This window comes from Ambystoma mexicanum, chromosome 8, assembly GCF_040938575.1.
Source record: "Ambystoma mexicanum isolate Mex_15411 chromosome 8, UKY_AmexF1_1, whole genome shotgun sequence".
Taxonomy (NCBI): domain Eukaryota; kingdom Metazoa; phylum Chordata; class Amphibia; order Caudata; family Ambystomatidae; genus Ambystoma; species Ambystoma mexicanum.
Genome location: NC_090929.1, coordinates 1,621,944,971 through 1,621,968,509, shown reverse-complemented (window position 1 = coordinate 1,621,968,509; position 23,539 = coordinate 1,621,944,971). Strand labels below are relative to the sequence as shown.

Sequence of the window (23,539 nt, the reverse complement as noted above, 5' to 3'; positions counted from 1 at the left end):
GCCCTGTGGCAGCAGAGCTGGCAGCTCCTGTACCCACAACACTCCAGAGTCCCTGCCACCTCCTATAGGGGCAGCTGGGAGAAAGAGAGAAAGAGAAAGAGAGAAAGAGAGAAAGAGAGAAAGAGAGAAAGAGAGAAAGAGAGAAAGAGAGAAAGAGAGAAAGAGAGAAAGAGAGAAGGAGAGAAGGAGAGAAGGAGAGAAGGAGAGAGAAAGAGAGAGAAAGAGAGATGGCTGATCGCATTGTGGAGCCCTCCAGTGCGAAAACGGAACAGTTAGTTTCCCTCAGCTACAGGAGGCTGTTTCCCACAAGAGGTGCACAGTGAGGCTGGAGCCAGTGCTGGAGTGCCCCCGTAGGCGGGGAATACAAATCAGCCTACTCAAGTATAACCTGGAGAGAGCCCTGTGAAGGGGGGGGGGAAGAGGCAAAAATAAAAAGAACTATATATATATAATAAAGGCAAAGTCTTTTGTGGGTAAGGACTGGTTATTTGGCCTTGGGAGAAGGGGGCCGCTCCCCTGTTATTGCAGGCTCATGGCCAGGGGGGCGTGAAGCAAGCACAAGTAAAGCTTCACAAAAAACAACGTGTATTGCCACAACGATGCAGAACCAGATGGCAGACAGTCTTGAGGCCTCCCACTCTCCCACTCTCCGGTCTTCAACTCCAGGGAACTCACCCCAAGCTTTGAGGGCGTGTATTCGTGTGACTGTGCACTACTACTATCCAGATGAAGGCTGGCTTTGATTCCGTCAGCGGCAAACTAAATAACCTGGTCTTCAAGATGAAGTGTATGCAACAAAGGACCGAGAAAGAACGTGGTTGGATGTCAGAGGCAGAGAATTGATAGGAACCCTAAAAGATGAAAGCTCGGAGACCGATCTCAGGTGCAAGCACTGTGCAGAGAAATTAAATCGTCCAAGCCAGGAATGAGGATTTGGAGGCAAGGTCCCACCGAAATCATGTATGGATCCCCCGTCTCCCGGACAGGCCTCACCTCCCTAATATGGAAGTTTAAGGAGGGCATCATTGGGGAGATTTTGCAGACCCCCTCAACCCCCCACTGTTGCCACATTTTCTGGTGGACAGGGCACAGGGGTCTCTAGCTCCTGCCCCAAAACCGGAGCAAAATCCTGGGCCAGTTATTGACCGTCTTTTGAACTATAGGGACAGGAACACTACTCGATCCTTCGACGGGTGCATGAGCTGGGCCTACTGAATTATAATAACGCTCGGGTCTCCTATTCGGACTTCATGCGGACCACACAGAAATCCTGGCAAACATTTGCTTCAGTTGAACAGTGGTTGCATGGGAGGGAACTGAATGCCATGCTCTTTCCCACTAAACTAAAGCGCAAGGTACTCTTCACAAACCCGGAGGAGGCAACCGCCTTTCTGGATGAGCCGAGGAAGACCAGCTTGGGGAATGGGGACGGGGTACCCAATAGTTGTTTGATAGGTTCCTCTGGGTGCTATGGATTAATAGCGGTCAAACTGGCAAACAGCATGGGTGGCAGGATCGCCGAGAGCTGGGTGTGCTGTCACTATTGCCCAGGTCATTTCAGTCCTATTGGTAGCAGGTGGCCTGCTATTCTTGTTTTTTCTGATTTGTTAAGGAATGTAACTGAGCAGTCGCAATGTGAGAGATGTTTATTGTGGCCAGACGGCCTCCGAGTGTTGAGTAGAGTCATCAAAGTGGCTCTTCTGGCCCCCAGTACGGTAGCCGGCTGTTCTGGTTGTGGTTTTGTAGGGGGGAGAAGGGTTACAAATGGGCTTCGCCGGTATACCTTGTAGTCCTCCAGCTCCCGTAGTGTGATTAAAATGATTAATAAGTCTCTCCCCTTAACAGTTTACAGTAGCAAGGTGGATACAAACGGTCGCTAGGTCATCATTTCGTGGAGCCTTGCTGAAAGGAGGATAACGGTTAATATATATATGCACCTAATATTGATGACCCCCCCAGCTCTTTGGGTGACCTCTCAAATATAAGCTTTGAATGACATGCATTACTTACCGTAATAGCATTTCTAATGATTGTATCTGCTTAGATTCACATGCTGTGCATATAGTCTGACATCCAGTGGCAACCGCAGAGTATTGCATCTCGTCTTTCGGGGACGTCGGCATAGGCGTGTCTGTAACACTATCCCTATCGTGACGTGTGGTGTACCCAAAACCCTCACGCGCTGAGGTCCCTCCGATTGTATTTGTTCCGTCATGACGGAGCCCAAGGCTATAGTGAGCGAGTACATAAAGAGAGAAAGTAGACGTCTATGTTCCTTCCACACCGAGCGAGGCGGTAGGGAGGGCGCATGTGAATCTAAGCAGATACAATCATCAGAAATGCTATTACGGTAAGTAATGTATAACTTCTGATGCTTGTTAATCTGCTTAGAATCACATGCTGTGCATAGACTAGCGAGCAGTACCCAGAGTTGGAGGTGGGTTGTGAGAAGGAACAGTAGAGAAAAGAGGTCTTAGTACCGCTTGTCCCACCTGAGAATCAGACCTAGAATGAGTGTATGGGCAATAGTGTTTTGTAAAGGTATCTACACAACTCCAGGTTGCAACTTTGCAAATGGACTCTAGGGGAACATTTGCAAAGAATGCTATGGAAGCCCCAGTGCCCCGAGTAGTGTGTGCTCTAGGCTTAAAGGGCAGTTCTCTCTTAGCAAGAGCATAACATAGTGTGATGCATTTGTGTTACGCTCACCTGGACCCCCACAGGGGTGCCGATCGGACCCGGACAGCTGCGGTCTCCTTCAACGTGATGCGTAGTGCAGAGAGGACTGTCTGTACTGGCCCGCCTAGTCTTGTCTGCTGGGCCCGAAGTAGTATTTTCCTGCAAGTGGAGACAGGGATTAACCACCTGTGGGTTTTAGTGATGGCCTCCCTATTGTTCTCGCTCTCCCTCACTAATCACCTCCGATATCCCCTTAGTAACCTCACCTTATGTTCGTAAAAGATGAGCTCTCCATCCTGCGTGTCTTGCAGGGGCGCGTAGATACCAGTTACTTCACTGGTTTGAAGGTGTTGGGAGAGTTCCAGTAAGTATTGACTCTGAAGTCCCTGGCGGGATTGGTAAGTATCAAGTTCAAAGAGTTCAATGTGCCCGATGTTCACTCTTGTCCCCTTCCTTCCAACTGAGTTGGTGAGAAGGTGGTCTCGTAGCTGCTGCTGGCGTTCAGGCAAGAGTCTGTGTTACCCAACGCTGTCCGGTAACTATTGCATGCGTTAACGTGTTGTTTTTCTCCCTCTTTACAGATGCGGCATATGAAAATGTGGAGAGTTATGGAATAATACTGCCGGTGGTAAGTCTATGGTGGTAAGAGGTTGTATTTGTTGATTCCCTTGGCTCACCTTGTTTTTTCTTGTGTCCCCTAGGTGCCGGATTACGGCCAATAAATGATGGAGACAGTGCCAGATCGAAAGATGCTGTGAGAACTGGTGAGTATGGCGCCATGCTGGAGCTAGCGAAGCGATGCGTGCAGGACTGATGTACTTTCCAGGTCCGGAGATTAAATGGTTCCGGAATTAGGTGAGGAATTTGAAATAAGTTTGTTTTCTAACCTTGTCCTTTTCTTCTTTATTCTAGGAGCTACGGATTCGAGGCGGGCGTGGCAGAAGACTGGATGCTGGCTGCAGGCACGCGGGCGTGGCAGAAGACTGGATGTTGGCTGCAGGCACAGTGAGCGTAACGCTGCTGGATGCAGAATAACGCAAAGCATGTGCTGCTGTTCGGGTGTGGTTTAAATAGCCTCCAAAGTAGTTCCAGGTAAGAAGTTCCCTAGAGCCACGCCCGAGTAAAAAAATAGTCCCTGTAACAAAATAGTCCCATCCAGGCCTCATGTAGGCTTGGACTCTTTTGCAGCATGGTCTGCATCAGGTAAGTAAAGTCTCTGAGCCTGGCGCCCATGGCTCTTTCCCAAGTGTCTGGATGCCTGCTCCCGGAGCCGAGGGCCTTGGTCCTGATGCCCGGGGGTAGGCATCATGACAATTTGACAATCCACCTTGAGATAGCGGATTTAGAGACAGGATCCCCTTCTCTACCAGCTACCACTGAAACGTAAAATTGGTTTGTTTTCCTCAGTGGTTTAGTTCTTTCCAGGTAGAACATGACTACCCTGCACACATCTAGTGTGTGTAGGCTTCTTTCGCCCATGCTAGTGGGATTCTGGAAAAAAGGTAGGTAGTTCAATCAACTGGTTCACATGGAACTTGGATATTAATTTAGGCGCAAATCTGGGGTGCATGCACAGAACTACCTTATCCCTGTGGACTGTAACAAAGGGGTCTAGAACAGAAAGTGCCTGTAGTTCGCTAAACCTTCTGATAGAAGGGATAGCCACTAGTAAGGCCGTTTTATAAGTCAGGTCTTTTAGACTTGCTTTATACATAGGCTCAAAGGGAGCTCCCATGAGTCTGGTCAAAACCACATTTAGGTCCCACCCAGGAGCTGGGTGAGAAATGGGAGGATAAATCCTCTTAACCACTTCCATAAAGGCCTTAACCACTGGCATCTTCCACCATGACACTTTTTGTTGTGATGTGGTGTAGGCTGACAGTGCGGCCAGATGAACCTTTAGGGAATTGAAGACTAACCCTGCGTCCAACAGATGGGTTAGGCACAGCACAATGTGTGTGGGTGAGCAATCGATGGGATTGACACCCTTGGAATTGCATCAAATGACAAAACGTTTCCATTTGCTGGCATCGCAATAACGTGTGTTCGGTTTCCTAGCTTCCCTGAGTATGTCCACGCACCTCTGAGGGAGCTGTAGGTGTCCAAACTCTGACCTCAGGAGCCAAGCTGCTAAATTCCGAGTTTGTGGGCATGGGTGTAGGGTCTCCCCCCTGTCCTGAGACATGTTGTACGGGCAGGGTAGTTTTATTGGTGGGGAGAGGGACATTTCCATCAGGTGAGCGAACCAGGGTTGGCGTGCCCACATGGGGGCCACCAGTATCATGGTAACTGGTTCCTGTTGCATCTTGTGCACTAACTTTTTGAGAAGGAGAGTAAGGGGGGAAACGCGTAGCCAAATTTCCCCGACCATGTTATCCAGAGACCGTTCCCCTTGGAGCTGTTCTGGGGGTACCTGGAGGCATAGTCTTGGCATTGGGCGTTCTGAGTTGCAAACAAGTCGATCTCTGGGAAGCCCCCTTCAGCAAAGACGGACACAATGTCTTCGCACAGACACCATTGGTATTCTTCGGTAAGAGGAAAATCTCTGCTGAGCTCGTCTGCCAGAAGATGGAGTTCCCCTGGAACATGTTGGGACAACAAAAACATCTGGTGTCCGGGAGCCCATATCCAAATGTTTTGGGACAGCTTGGATAGCCCTGGAGAGTGAGTGCCCCCCTGTTTGTTCATGTAATACATTGCTGTAGTGCTGTCCGTTAGAATCAGCACTGTCTTCCCTTGCAGCTGCATCTGAAAGGCCTTTAGTGCTTTGAACACCGCTAATCGCTCCAGTAAATTTATATGGTTGGATGCTACTTTAGGGGACCACACTCCATGTGCTGTCTGCTGAAGTAGGTGAGCCCTGCACCCCGTGAGAGAGGAGTCTGTCATTAAAGTAGCTTCCACTGCAGGGGTGGTGAAGGTTTTCCCCTTCAAGAGGTTTTCTCTTGACCACCACTGCAGAGAGAGAACAAGGGCTGGCTAGACAACTACCAGATCTTCCCATTGTCCGCTGGCCTGACACCACTGGCTGTTGAGCCACTCTTGCATGGGACGCATGTGCAGCCGCGCGTGGGGAACCAAGTATATGCACAACGCCATCATTCCTAGCAAGCGCATGGCCTTGCGCACCGTCACCTCCCAACGGGCTACATATTGAGGAATCTGAAAAAGCATGTTCTGAACCCTCTCGTTGGAGGGAAAGACGAGACCGTCTTCTGTCCGAATTACAGCTTCCAGAAATTGTTTTTTTTGACTGGGGACTAAACTGGATTTCTTCTCGTTGATTGAGAAACCCGGACGGAACAGAAGATCTACTGTTTTTTGGCTGTTCGAAAAACATGTGTTGTACGAGTTCCCTGTGATGAGCCAGTCGTCGAGGTAAGGGTAAATTGGGACGCATTGTCTGCATAGGGACCTTGGTAAACGCCCATGGCGCCGAGGCGATGCTGAAAGGGAGTACCTTGAACTGGTAATGCCTGTCCTCTATCATGAACCTTAGATATTTCCTGTGCGCTGGAAACATTGAAATATGAAAGTATGCATCTTTCATGTCCAATGTTGCCATGTAGTCCCCTGTTTCAGCAGTGGGATCACCTCCTGTAGTGTTACCATGCAAAACATCTGGGGTTTTATGAACTTTTTCGCTGGGCGCAGGTCTAGAACAGGGCACATGGTGAGGTCCTTTTTGGGTACAAGGAAGTACACTGAATAAATACCCTTGTTTATCTGAAGAATGGTCCTTTCCCAACAGCGCTTCCACCTCTTGATTCAGAATCTCCAGATGGTCCAGTGAAAGGCGCGGAGGTCTGAATTGTGGAGGTCGGGCGAATTCCACGCAGTGCCCGTGGGCGACCTTTATGACCCACTGGTCTGAAGTTATCCCCTGGAACCTGGATCTGGTGGTCATTTCTGACCAGAGGCTGCGGCTCCTCTAGGATTGGTGCCTCCACCTCTGCCTTTGCCTTTGCCGCGTTGCTGACCCCTTTAAGGGTAGAATGCGGGGCTTCCTGAAGTTTGTCCTCTGTTGAAATTCCCTGTGCCATAGTTTTGACCTGCACGGGACTGACCTCTCGGGGGGGGGGGGGGGGTGGAAGAGGGGTTTGTGTGATCTGTTGCAGGGATTTAAGAGGCTCATGCTCTTTCTTGGCTGTTTCCAAGGCCTCATCAACCGCTTTCCCGAAGGTTAGCTTCCTGAATAGGCTTATTGATGAGAGGCCTGCGTTTCAGGTTTAAACCCTGAAGTACGCAGCCAAGCGTGTCTTTTGAGTAGGGTCCCTTGGGCCAGAGACCTGCCCGCTGTTTCAGCCGTGTCCAGGGTGTTTTTAATCACATTCTGGTTCAAGGGAAGACAAGTGTCTTCCCTCGACTATAATAGAGAGAAGCTTGGATTTGACGGGTTCTGGAACCTCTTGGAGGCCTTCCTGGAGCAGGTTCCACTGAAAGTCAGCATAACTTGCCAGTAGAGTGGTATTATTTGCTATCCGCGTAGTGTATGTGGCAGCCGAGGTTACTCGTTTGCCTAGAGCATACAGTCTCTTGGATTCCTTGTCCGAAGGTGCCTCCCCAGTGGCAAGGGGTACCCCTGCCCTTTTTCGGGTGGCTTCCTTGTCCGGAGGTGCCTCCCCAGTGGCAAGGGGTACCCCTGCCCTTTTTCGGGTGGTTGTCACTACCAGAGAGTCGGGATGGCGTGCCCTCTAATGTATACAGGGTCGGAAGGAGACGGCCGAAACAATTTTTCCAATCGGGTTCACTGCCTGGGTTTGAGCTGGTCACACTAGGGAGGGAGCCAACCTTCTCTTGATGGAAATATGGAATATGGAAATAAGGAGAGGCATGGCTTGGCTAGATGGAGGCTTCTCCTTAAGGATATCCTCTACAAAATCCTGCTCAGGCACAGCCTCTTGAGTAGAGATCTGAAAGTGTTCAGATTCCTTTTTCAACAGAGTTGAAGGCCATCTGGTCATCTACAGGTGAGGCCTGGCGAGCCGGGGTGGACGGAGGGGAACCCAGACGTCAGTGTACTGATCTTGATGTGGCAATGACCATGGATCTGTTCCCTCCTGCTGGGTTTCTTCCCAATTGTCTGTGGTACCCTGCTGTTCCTCTTCATAAGTCTTTAGAAATTAAGCTTCTTCCTCTTCATTGTAAATGTCCCTATAGGTGTCCATATGGACAACGTATTCCTGCTGGACGGGGACAGAAGGCTTATCTTCTTGAAAATAGAAAATTGAGGGTTAGGCTCTGCACCCGACCTTTTCGGGGAAGGATGATCAGAAAGACTGATAATTCTCTCCAGCCGATACACACACCCTTCGAATTTCTCTCTAGTCCATTTGGAGGACCCAGGTGGGCCTACGGGTGGAAAAACGTTGTCTTCCGCCCTACAGTGACGAAAAGAGTCTCTAAGGGTGTCGGAAAGAGGCTCTTGCCTATCTTCATATGTATCGTGAGAATCAGGGCCCCAAACCGCACCCGAAGATTTTTCCGCGGCTTGCCCCACAATTTTAGGCGGAACCGGGATAAGTCCCACCGCCGCCGTAATCCTATCGATGCGGTCTTCGATAATTGCTGAATTGGCGTGAGATAATTGCTCCGATGGTCTATCGGTAGGTGTATTACCTTCTGCAGAGTAGAAAGCCTAGCGCTCGTTTTTTCAACTAGAGGCCTAGTCGTAGATTTCAGGCCTACCGCGGCCTTTGGGACCGTTAGATTTTCACGCTTCGACGTGTGAAGTTTGAGTAGCGCCCTTACTTATTTTTGGTTACCCAGTTGCAAGACGCAGATGCGGGGAAGGCTTTGGACCTGCGCGATCCGAGGAAACCATTGAACTTTGACGGCCCTGTTGGCGCTCTCACCTTTTTCAACGAGGACGTTGAAACCGGTGTAGGGGTTGTATGCTTAGTGAGATGCGTTTGTACGCCCCCGTCGCCGGGTGTTGTCCCTGAAGCAAGACCAGAGTCAGGCCTTAAAAGGTCGGGGACGGGTGTGGCGGACCTAGAAGTGTCCACCTCGAGGTCCATCACATCCGCAACAGATGTTTGGTCATCTGAGGTGCCCCCATCACTCTCAGCGGGTGTGGCGATGGGGGAAGCGGGCTCTACCTGTGACATACCATATGCGGCCCACCGCTTTACACAGCGCTCCTTAAGGGTCTTAGGCCGAAGGAGTTTGCAGGCCGCACACCGCTTTTCGTCGTGATCCAAGGGGAGACCGGCGTTGCACGTCCTGTGTTCGTCCTTCCAAGGATATCTGACCCTACATTTAGGGCAGAATCTAAAAAGGAGTCCCTTCCATAGCCAAAGGCGAAGATGACCAGACCAAAAGGGTAAAGTGGGGAAAGGAGGAAAGACATACCGAAAATATGGCCACCCCGACCCACTCTCCCTACTGTAAAGGTTGGCCAAGGGGGCCCGACCACGTGGAAAGTCTGGGCGCCAGATCCTAGGCGCCGAAATCCACCACCGTAGACGAATCCCCTGCAGTCTTCGTCGAAGATGTTCTTGTGACCGAAGTGACTTAACGGGGAATAACCGACAAGTCAGTATAAAATAAACAATGCCTCTTCCGTAAGAGCTCTGCTATAGGGCGACCAGTTATCTGGGTGGAAAAAAACAATCCAAGGGTCCTCGGCACGTGAGGGATTTTGGGTACACTAGACGTCACAATAGGGATAGTGTTACAGACACGCCTATGCCGACGTCCCCTTTTGGCCCTCGAAAGACAAGATGCAATACTCTGCGGTTACCACTGGATGTCGGACTATATGCACAGCATGTGATTCCAAGCAGATTAACAAGCATCAGAAACTTGGGTTCCCACATCATATTGGCAGGGGACTTCCAGAATATTATGAAGTCTCGAAGGACAGATCTAATGCATCCCTTAGGCCTTTGTCTGGGGCTGCCCGGGAGTGCCACAACAGCATGGAACAGCTCCCGCTCATAGATCCCTAGCGCACATTGCACTCTGATGCACAAAAGTTCTCTTTTTACTCCTCAGTGCACGATATGCACTTGAGGACAGACATGATACTGGCCCCTGCAGTGTTAGTACACCGCACGCAAGGATGTGAGATGCTGCCAAGCACATATAATATCAAAGCCCCTTCCATGTGTTCTTTCTCCCTGGCCCTGGGTCTCATTCCACGTTTGCCCAGGCACTTTAAGGCAGCAGCACTCCAAGACCTGGTATACAAAAATGAGATGGGCAAGATCAGAGTATTTCTTCCAGACTAATCTGGGTTCCGGCTAAACTCAGATGGGAATGGGCTGTAGGGGCTCCCATTGAGGATGAGGTTTGGAGGAGCATGTGCAATTATGCTCGCAGGGTCTCGATTAATGCAAAGCCCAAACTCATCCACTTCAAAAACATTGCATAAAGCCTTTATGTCCCCAGCCGGTCAGCTCAAATTCGACCCATCGAGTGGTGGGGACTGCCATAGGTGCTGAGCAGGAAGGGCCAATTTCTTTAATTTAATGTGGCCCTACCCATTGGTTCAGTCTACTCAGTGAGAGTGCGGACATACATGTCTGAGGTCTTGGGGATCGAGATACCAAGTAGGGGTGTCACGGTATTAGTTTTATGACAGTACGATAACCTTCTTGCCAAATGACGGTATATCATGGTTATCGCGGTATAGCAGGTGGAGTTAACTAATCTTAACAAATATTTTCTAAAAAGGTCATAGACTGTCAGATTTATCATCACAAACAAAACCAGGCACCCAGGACCACAATTGGGCTTTTCAACATACTTTCCACTGAAATGTCATTCTTGCTTCCACCAAACACAAACACGTGTGGAGAGGAGGAGGGGGGAGCCCTGCTGCGACTGGCAAAGCAAACTTAATAGCTTTTCTTACGTGGTCATTTAGGCTTTTAGCTCCCCCACTGGCTACTGGTGAAGATGAACATGTTGCCATCTTGATAACCTGCAAGCCACAGATCAATCGAGGCTGATGGTAGTATACGCGTGTGCGCATGAACGAACGCATGAGAACGCACACACACACACACGCACACACACACACACCCCCCCCCACCCACCCCTCCCCCACCCCCCCACCCCCCCCACCCCCCCCCTTTAGCTTACTTGCGGGCCAAAAGGTGTTCAGTAATCACAGACATGTACCCTTTGGTATTTATTTAAATTCATGGCAGCAGGGAATACCCACAGAGATGAGTGAATTTTGCAGTGTGACTTATATGTAAATTCAACGATAGAACCAGGGAAATCCCCCATTGTCATATGTTTAGCAAACATTATCCATTATAAATATATAAACCCCAAAGCCGCCAAACCAAAGTGAACCCTTTTCCGTCTTGGCACTGTATTTATTCTTCCTATTGCTAACATATTGATTGTGTCAGGCATGTGTGCTTTATGGAATGGCATTAAAAACTGCTCCAACTGAAACTACTTGGCAGATGGCACATCCAACAGTGCAAGACCAAGACTGCGCAGCACTTGCTTTCTGCAGCCTTTCCAAATCAGATTGAAAAGCACACTTAACGGTATAAACGGTATACCAGTATAAACAATGTGACGGTTATTATTGGTCAATTAAGTGGTTCACTGTATCTTTAACAGTATAACAGTATACCGTTATACCGTTACATCCCTAGTACCAAGCAATCTGTTATTCTGCCTCATAGGTAAGCGTTTCAACAGTTCAGGGGGTCAGAGAAGATGGTTATCCAGACACCTCATCCTATCAAAACACTAAATCCTCACGTCTTGGAACAGAACGACTGCCCCCATAGAGGAGGCTTAAGTTAGCTACAGTACTGTGTGCCTGTTCAGCCAACGCCCCTTTAGATAGTGCTTGCTGGAAATGTCGAAGCGACATTGTCATGATCACCGACCAGAACTGCAGTGGCCAGTGATTCTCGGGAGGAGGACATTGTGAGAAGCCCACAGAGGCGACCGCAGAGCGTTTGTATGCAGGTCCTGGGTGGGGGGACAGGTCTATCGAAAGCTGGGTTGTGTACTGCTTTGTGAACAAAAATGGAAACTGTTGATGTGATGGTTGGAAAATGCTGAAATTTCTGGAAAATTCCTTAAATAAAAAGTATTTTGTTTTAAAACTTAAAACTGTCCCAAACATAGAAAAAATGGTTGGATTTGAATGCGACAACCAAATACAAACTCCCTTTTCAACCCGACCAGGAGTACAAAACTGGCTTGAAAAACACTTTCCGGGAATCACTTTTACATGAGACAATCACACCAAATACTTGGCCTTTACTCTACACCCCCATGCCCACCCACCCCCCAACTAAATCTTCAACCACACATCTCCATGATATCCGAGACACCTTTCTGTCAACACCAACCACTTCCTTTGGAAATTAAAACATCTCATCCTTAACGTAGATTTAAAAGCAATTGCCTCCATCTATGAGAGAGGCTCTGTTCTACTAACTGGATTTCCAAAAGCCTCACTGGCTACAGCAAAGCAATACCTCAGTCAGATGTTTGCCTTGTCACCAGAGAAAGATATTACAAATTAGATCCCAACTAATATTAATCCAGTATCTCCCTCTAGCGCCATGAATCTATTTTAAGATCTGCTGCTCCATTTACAACTTACACCACCTCATACATGCACAGCACCCCAAAGACCTGGTCACCTTTGTTTTGCGGAGTCCTGCAACACTAAGGCAGTCATTCACCCTTACAGTTGTAACAAACCAAGAAGCAATGGCAAGACTTTGCCTGCTTGATGTTGTGCGCCTAGAATCTACAACCCACAGGAGATCGCCAGGCTACCAAGTGTCGTTCCCTTAGAGGCCCAGAAACCTAATCTTCACAGACCACTTTCTGAACAATCAACTTTGTCAATTAAGCTTCCCTTTGCTCTTCTCACTGCTACAATGCAATTTGCCGACAGGATGACACCTACGTTTCTAGGCTCCTCCATCCGATGATCAGTTTTTAAAATTATATTGTAATGTATTCCACTGTCGCTGCAGGGGTCTTCTGCACTCGACCAATTATTTGCGCTCCAAACACATTATGCACATTTCAGAACACAACATTGAAATCTCTATGTCACCATATCTGAGAAACCAAAGACCACAACCACTTTTGAGTTACCAATGCTAGCGTTAAGAACCATGGACAACAAAATGAGTAGTTTGATAGTTCACCTCAGCAACCCAATTGTAAGAAAAATCAATTTGGACAATGGCAGTAAAATATTATCATTGTGTCAACTACACTATTCACACAGCCATTATATCGCTTGGTGTAAACTTGGCTTTAACTTCTGTGCCGGACTGTGTACACTTGTGCAAGTCCCCTTTTTTCGAAAGGCTCTACAATCTTGGCCCTCAGGAAAATTTAGATCCTCACCCACTTGCTGTTTGCTGATTGTGCCAAGCAAGATCCAGGGTTTTACCTCTTTAGATCACTCTGCATAAACATTTGCTAAAAATACTGTCCAACCATAACATACACACATAGGCTTTCAAAGGTTGATTGATGTAATGGCTAGTAGAGGAAAAAATAATTACAAACCTTGCAAAGACAAAATTAGTGAAACTTGGCACGCCCAAGAGGAAATGCCAGTGGTGGAAATTAAGGCTTGCAGGCTAATATAGCTATGTCGGTGTGTTTCATTGGATTTGGCCAAATTCAATTTATCTACCCCACCAAAAGACTATACATCAGAGAAAGTTCGAACTACCAAAAGTTCGACTGTAATATGTATTTTAGGTCTTTTCGTGAGGTAGGTTAAAAAAAAATAAAAAAAATAAAAAAGGCTGCAGGGGTGTCCACTGCCAACACCCCACCCCGCTCACTATACAGTATAGTAGAGTGAGCGGGTTGTTGCGGGGACACCCCTGTAGCTGACCCGATCAAAAGAAGAAGAAAAATAAAACATTTTAAGAAAGAAAGGACCCTGCGCCGCCGGTTCCAGATCACGGAAGTGAAAGGGAACCAGCGTTGCAGGGACACAGCACGTCGTGTTGAAAGGTAAGTAGGGGGTGGGGTGTGGGCAGGGGTGGTGGTGGTGGTGCGGGCAGGGATTAGTGATGGTATGGATGTCCGCATGAGAAATGTATGAACATTTATGTACAACGTATATTTATGTACAACGTATATTTCTCATGAGATCATTTCCGTCATTTTAATTTACTCGAAATTGTCATAGCAACCTTATATGCAGCATTTCTGGCTGAAACGTAGCACTAAGAATTAGTAAACTAATGTAAAAATCAAAAAGTAGGTTATTGGCAAGTTTAGGCACACCGCTTTATTACCACTTGGTTGTGCTATAGCTAAAGTCCTTCAACCATTTCGCCCAAGAACCTCTATTCAGATGCGTGGTATGTTATCGATCAAACTCCTTTCATTTCTCTTGTTACACTGCATTCTGAACGCCCGCACCAAATCTCTAATCAAATGTTCTTTGTGTGAAGGGAAATGCTACCTCTTACTCACCGCTTTTCTTTCAATTCCCAGTAAAGAAATCATATTACATTTAATTTTCATGGCTTTTTAACATAATTACTTGTTAATAAAGTCTATGCTATTCAGGCAGATTAAATCTCCACAAGAGCGGTTAGTCAGTTTATTGCCAATTAGCAAAGGATGCCTTCACATCACTGAAGACAACACTCCAGACAGGAACCTGCATTACAGAAATGGAAGTGTTGCATCTAATAAAATAAGATCCTTTGAAAATGGTTTTTTATATGCTTTTCCTCAATCTTCCTCCTTCACCCTATTAACTCCAGCTTCCCATCTACTCAAAACTCCCCTTGGTACCGGTCAATTTTTCGGGAGACCTTCAACTAATGTTAAAATACACATTCGAGAACAGGTCTAAACAATTAACTCTTCACAAAGTACGTCAGCCACCAAATGCACTTAACAAATGTATTTAAATGTCACTGAAATACGGTTTAACAACTGAAATGGTGATCCGTTTTGTTTCCAGTCTAGCTTTCCCCTTTAAATAGTTCTTGTTGCTGCCAATTTACACCATTAACTTGGTTGGACTTATTAAATGCACTTGTGTTCATCTTATTTTGTATTCTTTAACTAGGCCTCGCATATTTTACTGTTTACAGACTGCGAGAAACCCGACTGCTCTTCCACCTATGCCCCAGCATCTTCTATTTAGAAGGCCAGGGAAGGGCCATCGGTTTTGGTTCCCGACCCAAACTGTGGACAAGCGAGGGAGGATCACCCAAATGGAACTGAATGGAGGGTCACAAAGGATTGGGAAGAGAACACCCAAGGTCGAGACATGGTATTCCCTTTTGACCTCAAAACCCTGTCCCTCAGCTTTCATAGGGTATTTCCAAACCCATTCCATCTCCCCCTCCCGATTTCCAACAAACACTGAGACGAGGAAGATGCAACGAAGATCAAAGAGGATTACCCATAGGAAAAGCATTGGGAAGCAAGACAGAGCCTACTACTACAACCTACCACTAAGCTGTCCCACTAATCCAGTCAGGCAAGGTCAGGCACTTTATCTCAACTGTGCACAGCTGACTCCACTTGACTCTTGCCTACACTATAAAGGGTGGAATTCTGCCAGAAGCAGTGAGCGTCCTGGGGATGCTGTCTAGACCAGAGAAGACAAGGAGCAGAGAGCAGCAAGAGCCGATCCCTGGAGGACAGCAGCGTGCAGAGACGTTGGCCCAGTGTTTGTGAGGGGCTGCAGCGTGGCTAGGGAGCCGTGCCAGCAAAGGAGTCGGAGAGAGGCAGCCTGCATCCTGCTGGCAATGTTCGGTTAAGTGCTTGTTCCCTTGGGACCTGTGCCGGTCCCAAGAGTGTCTGAGGGGCGGGTGGTGAGACCCAGACCTCAACCCTGCGTATCCACAGGGAGACCGCTTGTCAATGTGACTCTGCCCATTGAGTTCGTGAAAGTCAGAGAAATTCAGGGCGTGCATTTGACAAGAGCGAGAGAAAGGCACAGTTTGAAAAGCGGCACAGAATAGAAAGAGAAAGAAAGCATATTAAGTACACAGCACAGAACCGAAAGAGAGAAAGCATAAGTAGTACAGAAATGTACAAGTGTGCACAGTGAAGAAAAGGATGCAGGTGTGCAGTGAAAAAAGGGAAAAAAGGAAAGCAAGAAGGGGTGCTGGAAGCAACTGAAGGTGAAAGGTTAAAAAGGAAGAGCAAGGAATAAAAAGGGGTTAAAGGTAATAGTGGTCACGCTTGGGAGGGGCAAAGAGTCCATCGTTCTCGAAAGTCTGATACTACCCCATATAAGAGCGGTACAATGAAAGGTACATCCTGGCCGAAGAACTTTGTTAAAAGACAGAAGGGCCTAAGCTTGAGGAAGGGAACCTTGAGGGGCTTTGTTTGGAACTGGAAGAGTCCAACCTTGGGGAAAGGAACCCCAAGAGGCCCAAGGATATTGTGAACTTTGTTGATTTGCTGCAAGAGCCCTCCATGGAAGATTCTAAGGGCTCCCCTTTTGAATTGAACTATCTGGCGCTGGCAGAACTACACCCGTTGGTAAGACTATCTGAAACCAGCTATGGTTTACATTTCCTTTTCTTTGAACCACTAGTTTTTCCTTTTTAAAGACTTCCGAACACATTTTTGTAAAGAGTAAGGGCAGGCATAGGTTTAGACACAGACGGATTATTATTACTTTGACTATTAGACATCAACGGCCTTTAGAAACATCAGTTAAATGAACCATCCCTTTACAGTTAAGGCCATTTAGGCATTACACCAACCCAGGAACCTTAGTAAATAAAGGTTTTAAAACTAACATCTGTGTCTCTCTTGACACCATGCCTGTCTCACAAAATGCACCACTTCCAGTAGACAATCTGAGGAAAACTAAATACTGAAACATCCACTTACCATTAAGTAAAACAATTAACATTCATCACCATTTAGCAACAGACTGAAACGCTCCAACAGAAAAGAAACAAAAACGTTGTGTGTATTTTTTCCTTTTTGTAATTTTTTGGCGTCATTAAACTCGTTACTCTAGAATTATCTAGAAAGTAATTATTTTCCTTCTTTGTATCGAATTCTCAATTTAAACGTGCCACGCAATCACTAATGAAGCGAAGACATTTACTCAGCCTGCTAGCAAGAAAGCAAGAACCTAGCAAAAAGGTACCGTACAGCTGTATTCCCCCAGTTTACTGCTAATCAACCCATAGCTCAGTCAGAAGTTCTGGTTTGGTGCCAATCTTCACCTGGATTCTAGTTCTTCAGCCAAATGACTGCGATATACTAATGTCCTCCAAAAAGGCCTCCAACAAAGCAAAGACTTTGCTGGATGCAGATTTGCAAAACTAGGAGAGAGGAAGGTGTGCAGTATTTCAGGAGCATCAAATGCTTCAATTACTCTAAAAAAGGATGCAGAGCTGGAACGAGAGTCATTGGCTTGAGAATCAATTGCATCTCATTTCAAGGAGGGATGTAGCTCGAGTCTTTCACTCTCATTTCTTACCTTTGATCCGGTCAGCATGGTGGTCAGCATTTTGGTCCCTTTGCCAATCCCAACCACTACAAAAAGAAGGCAACAAAAACACCAAGTCACAGCATCTTAAAACATTCGTTTGGAAGTAGAAATACACATTTCTAAAAAGGCAAATAGATAGTAAATCTGCAATGGTTACTGTTAAAGGAAGCTAATGCAGACTGGTGGGAGGAGGAGACTGTGCTACAAAACATACTTTTCAAAGGGAAGAAAATCAAATTTAAGTAGCACCGGTTGGGATTCACATGGAGTAAATTTTCCAAAAATGATAAATACGATTATGTACCTTTTGGCCAGCTACGGGAGGACCAAAGAAATTGCATTCCTTCATGTAGCCACCCCAGACAGAGCAAAAATGCTGGAGTGCATTTAAAAATCATTAGCCCGTCTAACTGCAGTTCTCTCATTAGTATTTGGATAGCTTCTCCATGTGGCCGTAATGCAGGCAGAGATGTTCAAGCGGTCACAGGCTTCCGTACCCATTTAATGATAGCTTCCATGAAAGGTCTAAATGCTACCTACACCTGCCATGTACGTGCACACTGAGAGGCATTTAACACAAATCCCTGTGGATTCCTACTGGATTTTAGAACTACACAAAAAAAAAGGCAGAATCCATTAGGCATTCCAGCATCTGCGCCGGCATAGAAACTCAGTGTGAGCAGAGATGCAGGCATATTTGGTGAATGAGCAGTTGGAGGGGGTGCATGCAGACTTCATGCTCCATTTCCCAGCTGTGTGCAACACATCCATGGAAAATACCACAGATCTGGATTTACTGGCAGAGACCCAGGGAAGAGAAAGATCTCAAAAAGGAAGGTGGCTTCCATCAAAAGATCTGGCAAACGACCTAGAGAAAACTGGTCAAGTGACAATGAAAAGCACCACTCTCATGCAACTGTGCCTTGATCACAAAATAGGAAGAATTGAACAGGAGCACAAGCTATGACCCGTACCCACTCCCTCTCCGCCTGCACCAAAATTACCCCCATTCTAACAAAGCAAGCAGGGTAACTTTAAAGACCATCTGAGGTACATTCTGCTGTTCCTCATCTTCACCCGTTTTGTGTGAAATTGGTATTAAAGCGTAGGTGGAATGGCAAGAAACGCGCAAAGAAATTGTGCTTTCCGTAACTGTACCAGTTGTCACTGTACCAGTTGTCTGTCTAAGTCTTTCATTAAGACTCTTGCAGAGAAACTCTTTAATCTCAAACACCCCCCCCCACTCCCGCCAGTCCTTTTTTAACCCTCAATGTATAACTTTAAATGAGCTTTCAATACTGCGAGTTGGTCCTTAAGCTTTTCCTTTTCTTTTTCTCTTACTACACGAGTCTTACTCCTTCTGTTGAGCTCTCAAGTTACTTATTAAATGTCTAATTCAGTTGATCTCCAACACCCCTTTATGAGACTCCTACAAGCACTTTACCTATTTCGCTTTCTTTTAATCCATTTTGCCATGTACTTTTGTGTTTTTTGTCCCTTCAGTGTCGGTATGCCATTTTGATTTTGAGACTCTTTGCAATTTCCGTAGGGATCTCGTATTTATTCATAGGATTTTTAAAACCCAACAATCGCCACTGAGGCGACAAAAAGAACTTCACTTACCTAGGAGGCTTGCTCACTCTCTAAATCCATCTTATACCATTTCTCTTGGCTGCTCGGCTATATCCACATAGGTTTGTCAATTCCACAGATCTCCTTCCGTTCCTATGAGTCACTCCTTGCCATTTCTCTCTGAGTGAGTATTCCATTCTGTCGGAGTCCATCTTTCTCCCCATTTGCTTTGATAGTTTTGTCCCTTTTCTCTGGGTCTCTTTTACGCTGCTTCTATTGACAAAGTATCCTTTCTCTTCCCGGTAGATCATTTGCTCTGAACCTACCTTTATCTTTTCCTTCATATTTGCCCTCATACTCTTTCCAAGAGTGTCTTTCCCACTTTTTTTCTGTGTGTGTCTCCTTTGCTCTGATCTTTCTTTGGGTTGCTTTCATTTTTGTGTCTTATTTATTCTGAACCGATGGGCTGCTTTACTGCCCCTCCACCTCTCCAGTCACTATACATTGATCTTTTCTGCTCTCTCTTAATCTCTCAAACACATTTTCTTTTGTCCCTTGCTTTTATTTATCCTTTTCCATCACTAGGTATGAAGCAACAGCCAGCTAGGGAGCTGCATATAGAGTGGCCAAAGTGAACTTTGTTTTCAAAGACAGCAATTGGGCATTGCAAAATCTACTTTAGCATATATTCTGCATTAATAGATTATCCTCTTGAAGTAAGGCTGCCTGAATTACGGGCGCAGGGTGTGGACAATAAAACAGACCAATCTAACTCAGCTGACAGTAGGTCAAATTATGAAAAGAGCATACAACAAACAATTACAAATTCCAACCCAGTATGCCGGCTAACAGAAAACTGCTTTTACAAGCAATGAGAATTGTATTGATCGTACTAGTTAAAAAATGGAGAAACATAATATGATGTAATATAGGTATTTCACCACATAGTTATATTTCAGTGCATTGAGGTTGGGTTATGACTCAGGCAATTATGGACATGTTTTAGAGTGGGAACACTTCTTTTGAAGAAGCACGCAAGTGGCTGTCCACACTGTATAAATAACCAGATTTTCTTTGTGCATACGCTCCCACAAGGTAGAATCTGATAAACGTTGGATGCGGGATTGCCCACTATATGCAATTCTGAGGAGTTCACATCTTACGTCTATGTTAAGAGAAAGAGGTTACATAGAGTGCCACCCACAATTTTCTTCCCGTTGTTGGGATAAGAAAGATTGATGGTACCCTATGCATAATAGTCATTAACTTGATAAATGAGCAACAATGAATAGAAATATTATCAGTACGACATGCATTTTGGAAACTGACCAGAATAAGTCCTCCTTTATTATTTTTTAGCTTTAAAATAAAGAAATATATGATACATTACTCACCATAATTGTCTTTCTGATGCTTGTATCTGCTTAAATTCACATGCTCCGCATAGTCCAACATCTAGTGGTAGTCGCAGAGTATTACAAGATTTGTTTTTTCGAAATTCAAAAACTGACGTCGACAGGGCGTGTCAGTAATACCATCTCTAGTGCAGTAGTCTTCAAACTTCTTTGGCCAAGGCCCCCCTGAGCACAATTTGGGCATAGAAATGGCTATGAACTATTGCGCGCCGTCACCGCACCCTTGTCCCCCCAAAGTAGCTGATGGAATGCTCAGTGTTTCACTGGGCTGGCTCCTCAGCTCCTCCATAATGGGCGAGCAGGCCACTCGGTAGATGCCCCTTCGCCCATTAAGGATGAGCCGCCAGGCTATGCAGCTAGTAGTTTTGACCATTGTTGCTGAATGAAAATTCTTTAAATATCACAATTTGCTTACATTTTTAACAAAAACACCCTCATGGGTTCTATTCAAACAGCCCTGACTAAATGAATGAATATCCTTTTGCAACTGCAGGGTACTTTTTCCATTGGTGCCCAAGACAGTATTATGGCCCAGTCCAACCATGTGAGTCGCCCCTGCCCATTTCCTCCAGTCTAAAAACAAAAAAAGTTATTTTTTTTATATTTCATTCTGGGCTCTCGTGCCCACTCCCCACCAACCCCCCAGGGATGCAGCCGCGCCTCACAGTTTGAAGACCTCTGCTTTAGTGTGACGTGTACTGTACACATGGTCCTTCACACGTCAAGTTCCCTCACTGTTTGTTTCTGACATGAGGTTGCATGAAGTGTAGCGCGAGTACAGATGTGATAAAGCAGAAACAGTGATAAACCAGAAAACATCTACGCGCCTTTGACTCCAGTAGGGGAGGAAGGTTGGGTTCATGTTAACCTAAGCAGATACAAGCATTAGAAAAAGGATTGCCATGAGTAATGTATCCCTTCTGAGGCTTGTGGATGTGCTTAGATCACATGGTCTGCACAGATTAGCGCTCAGAATATGGAGAAAGGGGGGGGGGGTGCGAGAAGGTACAGCAACAAATAGATGTTTTAGAACTAATTGTCCCAGCTGTGAATCTGCTTTAGAGTGAGTGTCAATGCAACAATGCTGTGTGAAAGTATGAATAGAACTCCATGTAGCAGCTTTGCAAATGGCATCTAGAGGGACGTTTGTAATGAAGGCTGAGGTAGCTCCTATTTTGCCTTTAGAATTGCTCCCAGAAATAGTTTTATTTGGATGGGGACTAGGCTATTTCCTTTCGTTGATGGAGAAGCCCAAATTGAAAAGAAGGTCTATTGTCTTTTGAGTATTTGGTTTGAAAACTTGGAGATTCCCCAGTGTCTAGCCAGTCGTCCAGATAATGGTATACAGGGATTGACTCTCTGCGCAGGTGTGCTGCTGCTGCTACTACTACTACTACTACAAGCACCGTTGTGAATACTCTTGGCGCTGAGGCGATGCCGAAAGGGAATACCTTGAACTGGTAGTGAACTCCCGCTATCCGCGCACCGCAGATATTTCCTGTGCGCGGGTAGCATTGAAATATGAAAGTATGCATCTTTCATATCCAATGTTGCCATGTAGTCCCCCGTTGGGGGGGGGAGATCACCCCTTCAAGAATGGTCATGCAAAACATTTGGGGCAAGACATATTGGTTTGCAGGGCGCAGATCCAGTGCTGGGCGCATGGAAAGGTCTTTCTTTGGCACAAGGGATTATGTCGAATAAATACCCGTTTACCTGTTTTGCTGGGACGAGCTGTATGGCGTCCTTGTCCAGCAGTGTCTTTACTTCTTCTAAAAGTATGTGCTGCTCTTCTAGCATCATTTACCTGTGTCTTGGCGGGCATTGGTTGGTTTATGTAACAGTTCGATGCAATACCCGCCTGCCATGGTGGACAACACCCACTTGTCTGATGTTAGCCCCTCTGGGTGAAGTGTGAAATTCAACCTCCTAATGGGGTGGCATGGGAGGCGACTGCGGCGGTGCATCACTGTTTGGGAGGGGCCTCTCCCAGATGAGGTTTTGCTTCTTCCTCTGGATAGTTTATTTCCCCTTTGAAAACCAGAAAAGGAAGATTGTCCTTGCAATGGGCCCCAAGTTGAACACTGTCTGCCCTGGGTGTATCTGGTGGCACGTTGCGAACCCAGACCCCGAAACCTTCTTGAGTTTGAGGAGCCCCATTGCACGTAGTGCTCGTTTGTTAATTGGCAGAGGGATTTAAGAGTAATACACCTCCTTTGCACTCGAGGGTCATCTTTGACAGCCTTACGGAAAAGGTACATTGGGTTCCACCCGCATGTTGAAGAGGGTGGCCTAAGTTGTTAACTTAAAACCATACTGTGTGAGCCAGGCGTGGTGCGTGATGAGAGTGCCGTCTGCGATGATACAGCCTGCATGGTCTGCTGCATCAAGATTATTTTTGAGGATGCAGTTCGATACTTGCTTGCCCTCTGCAATGGTGCTTAATAGTTGAGATTTTAGGGATTTTGGAACCGCTTCAACCTGGTGTTCCAAATTGGCCCACTTGTGGCAGCCATAACTAGCTAGGAGTGTAGTGCGATTTGCATATCTATCTTAATATGCCGCTGAGGAGGCATCCTTTCTTCCCAAAGTGTAGATTTCTTTACTTTCTTTGTCTGGCGGGGCTTCAGTCGACGGCCGAGAAGTGCCAGCCCTCTTTCTGGTAGTGGTGACAACCAGTAAATCAGGTTTTAGCTGACCCCGAATACACAAGGGGTCTGTGGGCGCTGGCCTGAATACTTTTTCGATTCTAAGGGTCACCGCCCTTGTGAGGTTGGGTGCAAGTTAGGAGGCTGTATAAGTCTTTATATAGACTAACAGTGGAATAAACTGGGTGGTGGACTGTCACCAAGAATGTCCTCTACAATGTCCTTGTATACTTGTGCCTCTTGGGAGTCAATACTAAAGTGTTGGGCAGCCTTCAGGAGCAGTTAATTGTATTGTAGTTGATGGTCTACAGGAGAATCTGCTACAGGCTGATCTTGGTGGTCAGGCAACTGGATGACATAGTATTGATCCCGAATGTATAGGTCCCCTTGGGAGCCGGGGTCTTGTGACCCTAAGAGATCCACACCATACATGTCCTGAGAGGGGTCTTGGTAGGTGGAGGCCGGGGGAACTAGGGCAGAAGTGCTTGGCTGTGAGTCAAAACAAGGTTTTTTAGCAGGGGGTTGATGTTTTGCAGCCCCTGGTTGTGAAACGTCTATAAGGGACATTAGTTCTTGTGGATGGTTGTCTATGAAGTCAACTAAGAATACCAACATCTTGATAATTCTGTTAAATTGTTCAGGGGTATAGTAACATGAGGGTGGGAAGCATGAAAGGGTAGGGGTAACTTGGGAGGGTGTCTGGTCCTTATGATGCATAGACCTTGAGAGTTTGTCTACAGGGGAGGAAGAATCCATAATCCGAGTGCTTT

At 46.4% G+C, this 23,539-nt stretch overlaps 1 protein-coding gene across 1 annotated transcript in view; it reads right to left on the bottom strand.

Annotated features, from left to right (window-relative positions):
* TRUB1 (TruB pseudouridine synthase family member 1) overlaps positions 1-23,539 on the bottom strand; it is a 296,367-nt gene that overhangs the window by 193,676 nt on the left and 79,152 nt on the right. The window contains exon 3 of the mRNA XM_069611896.1: positions 17,123-17,178. Coding sequence (XP_069467997.1) covers positions 17,123-17,178 — 56 coding nt within the window. The remainder of the gene's footprint in view (positions 1-17,122; positions 17,179-23,539) is intronic.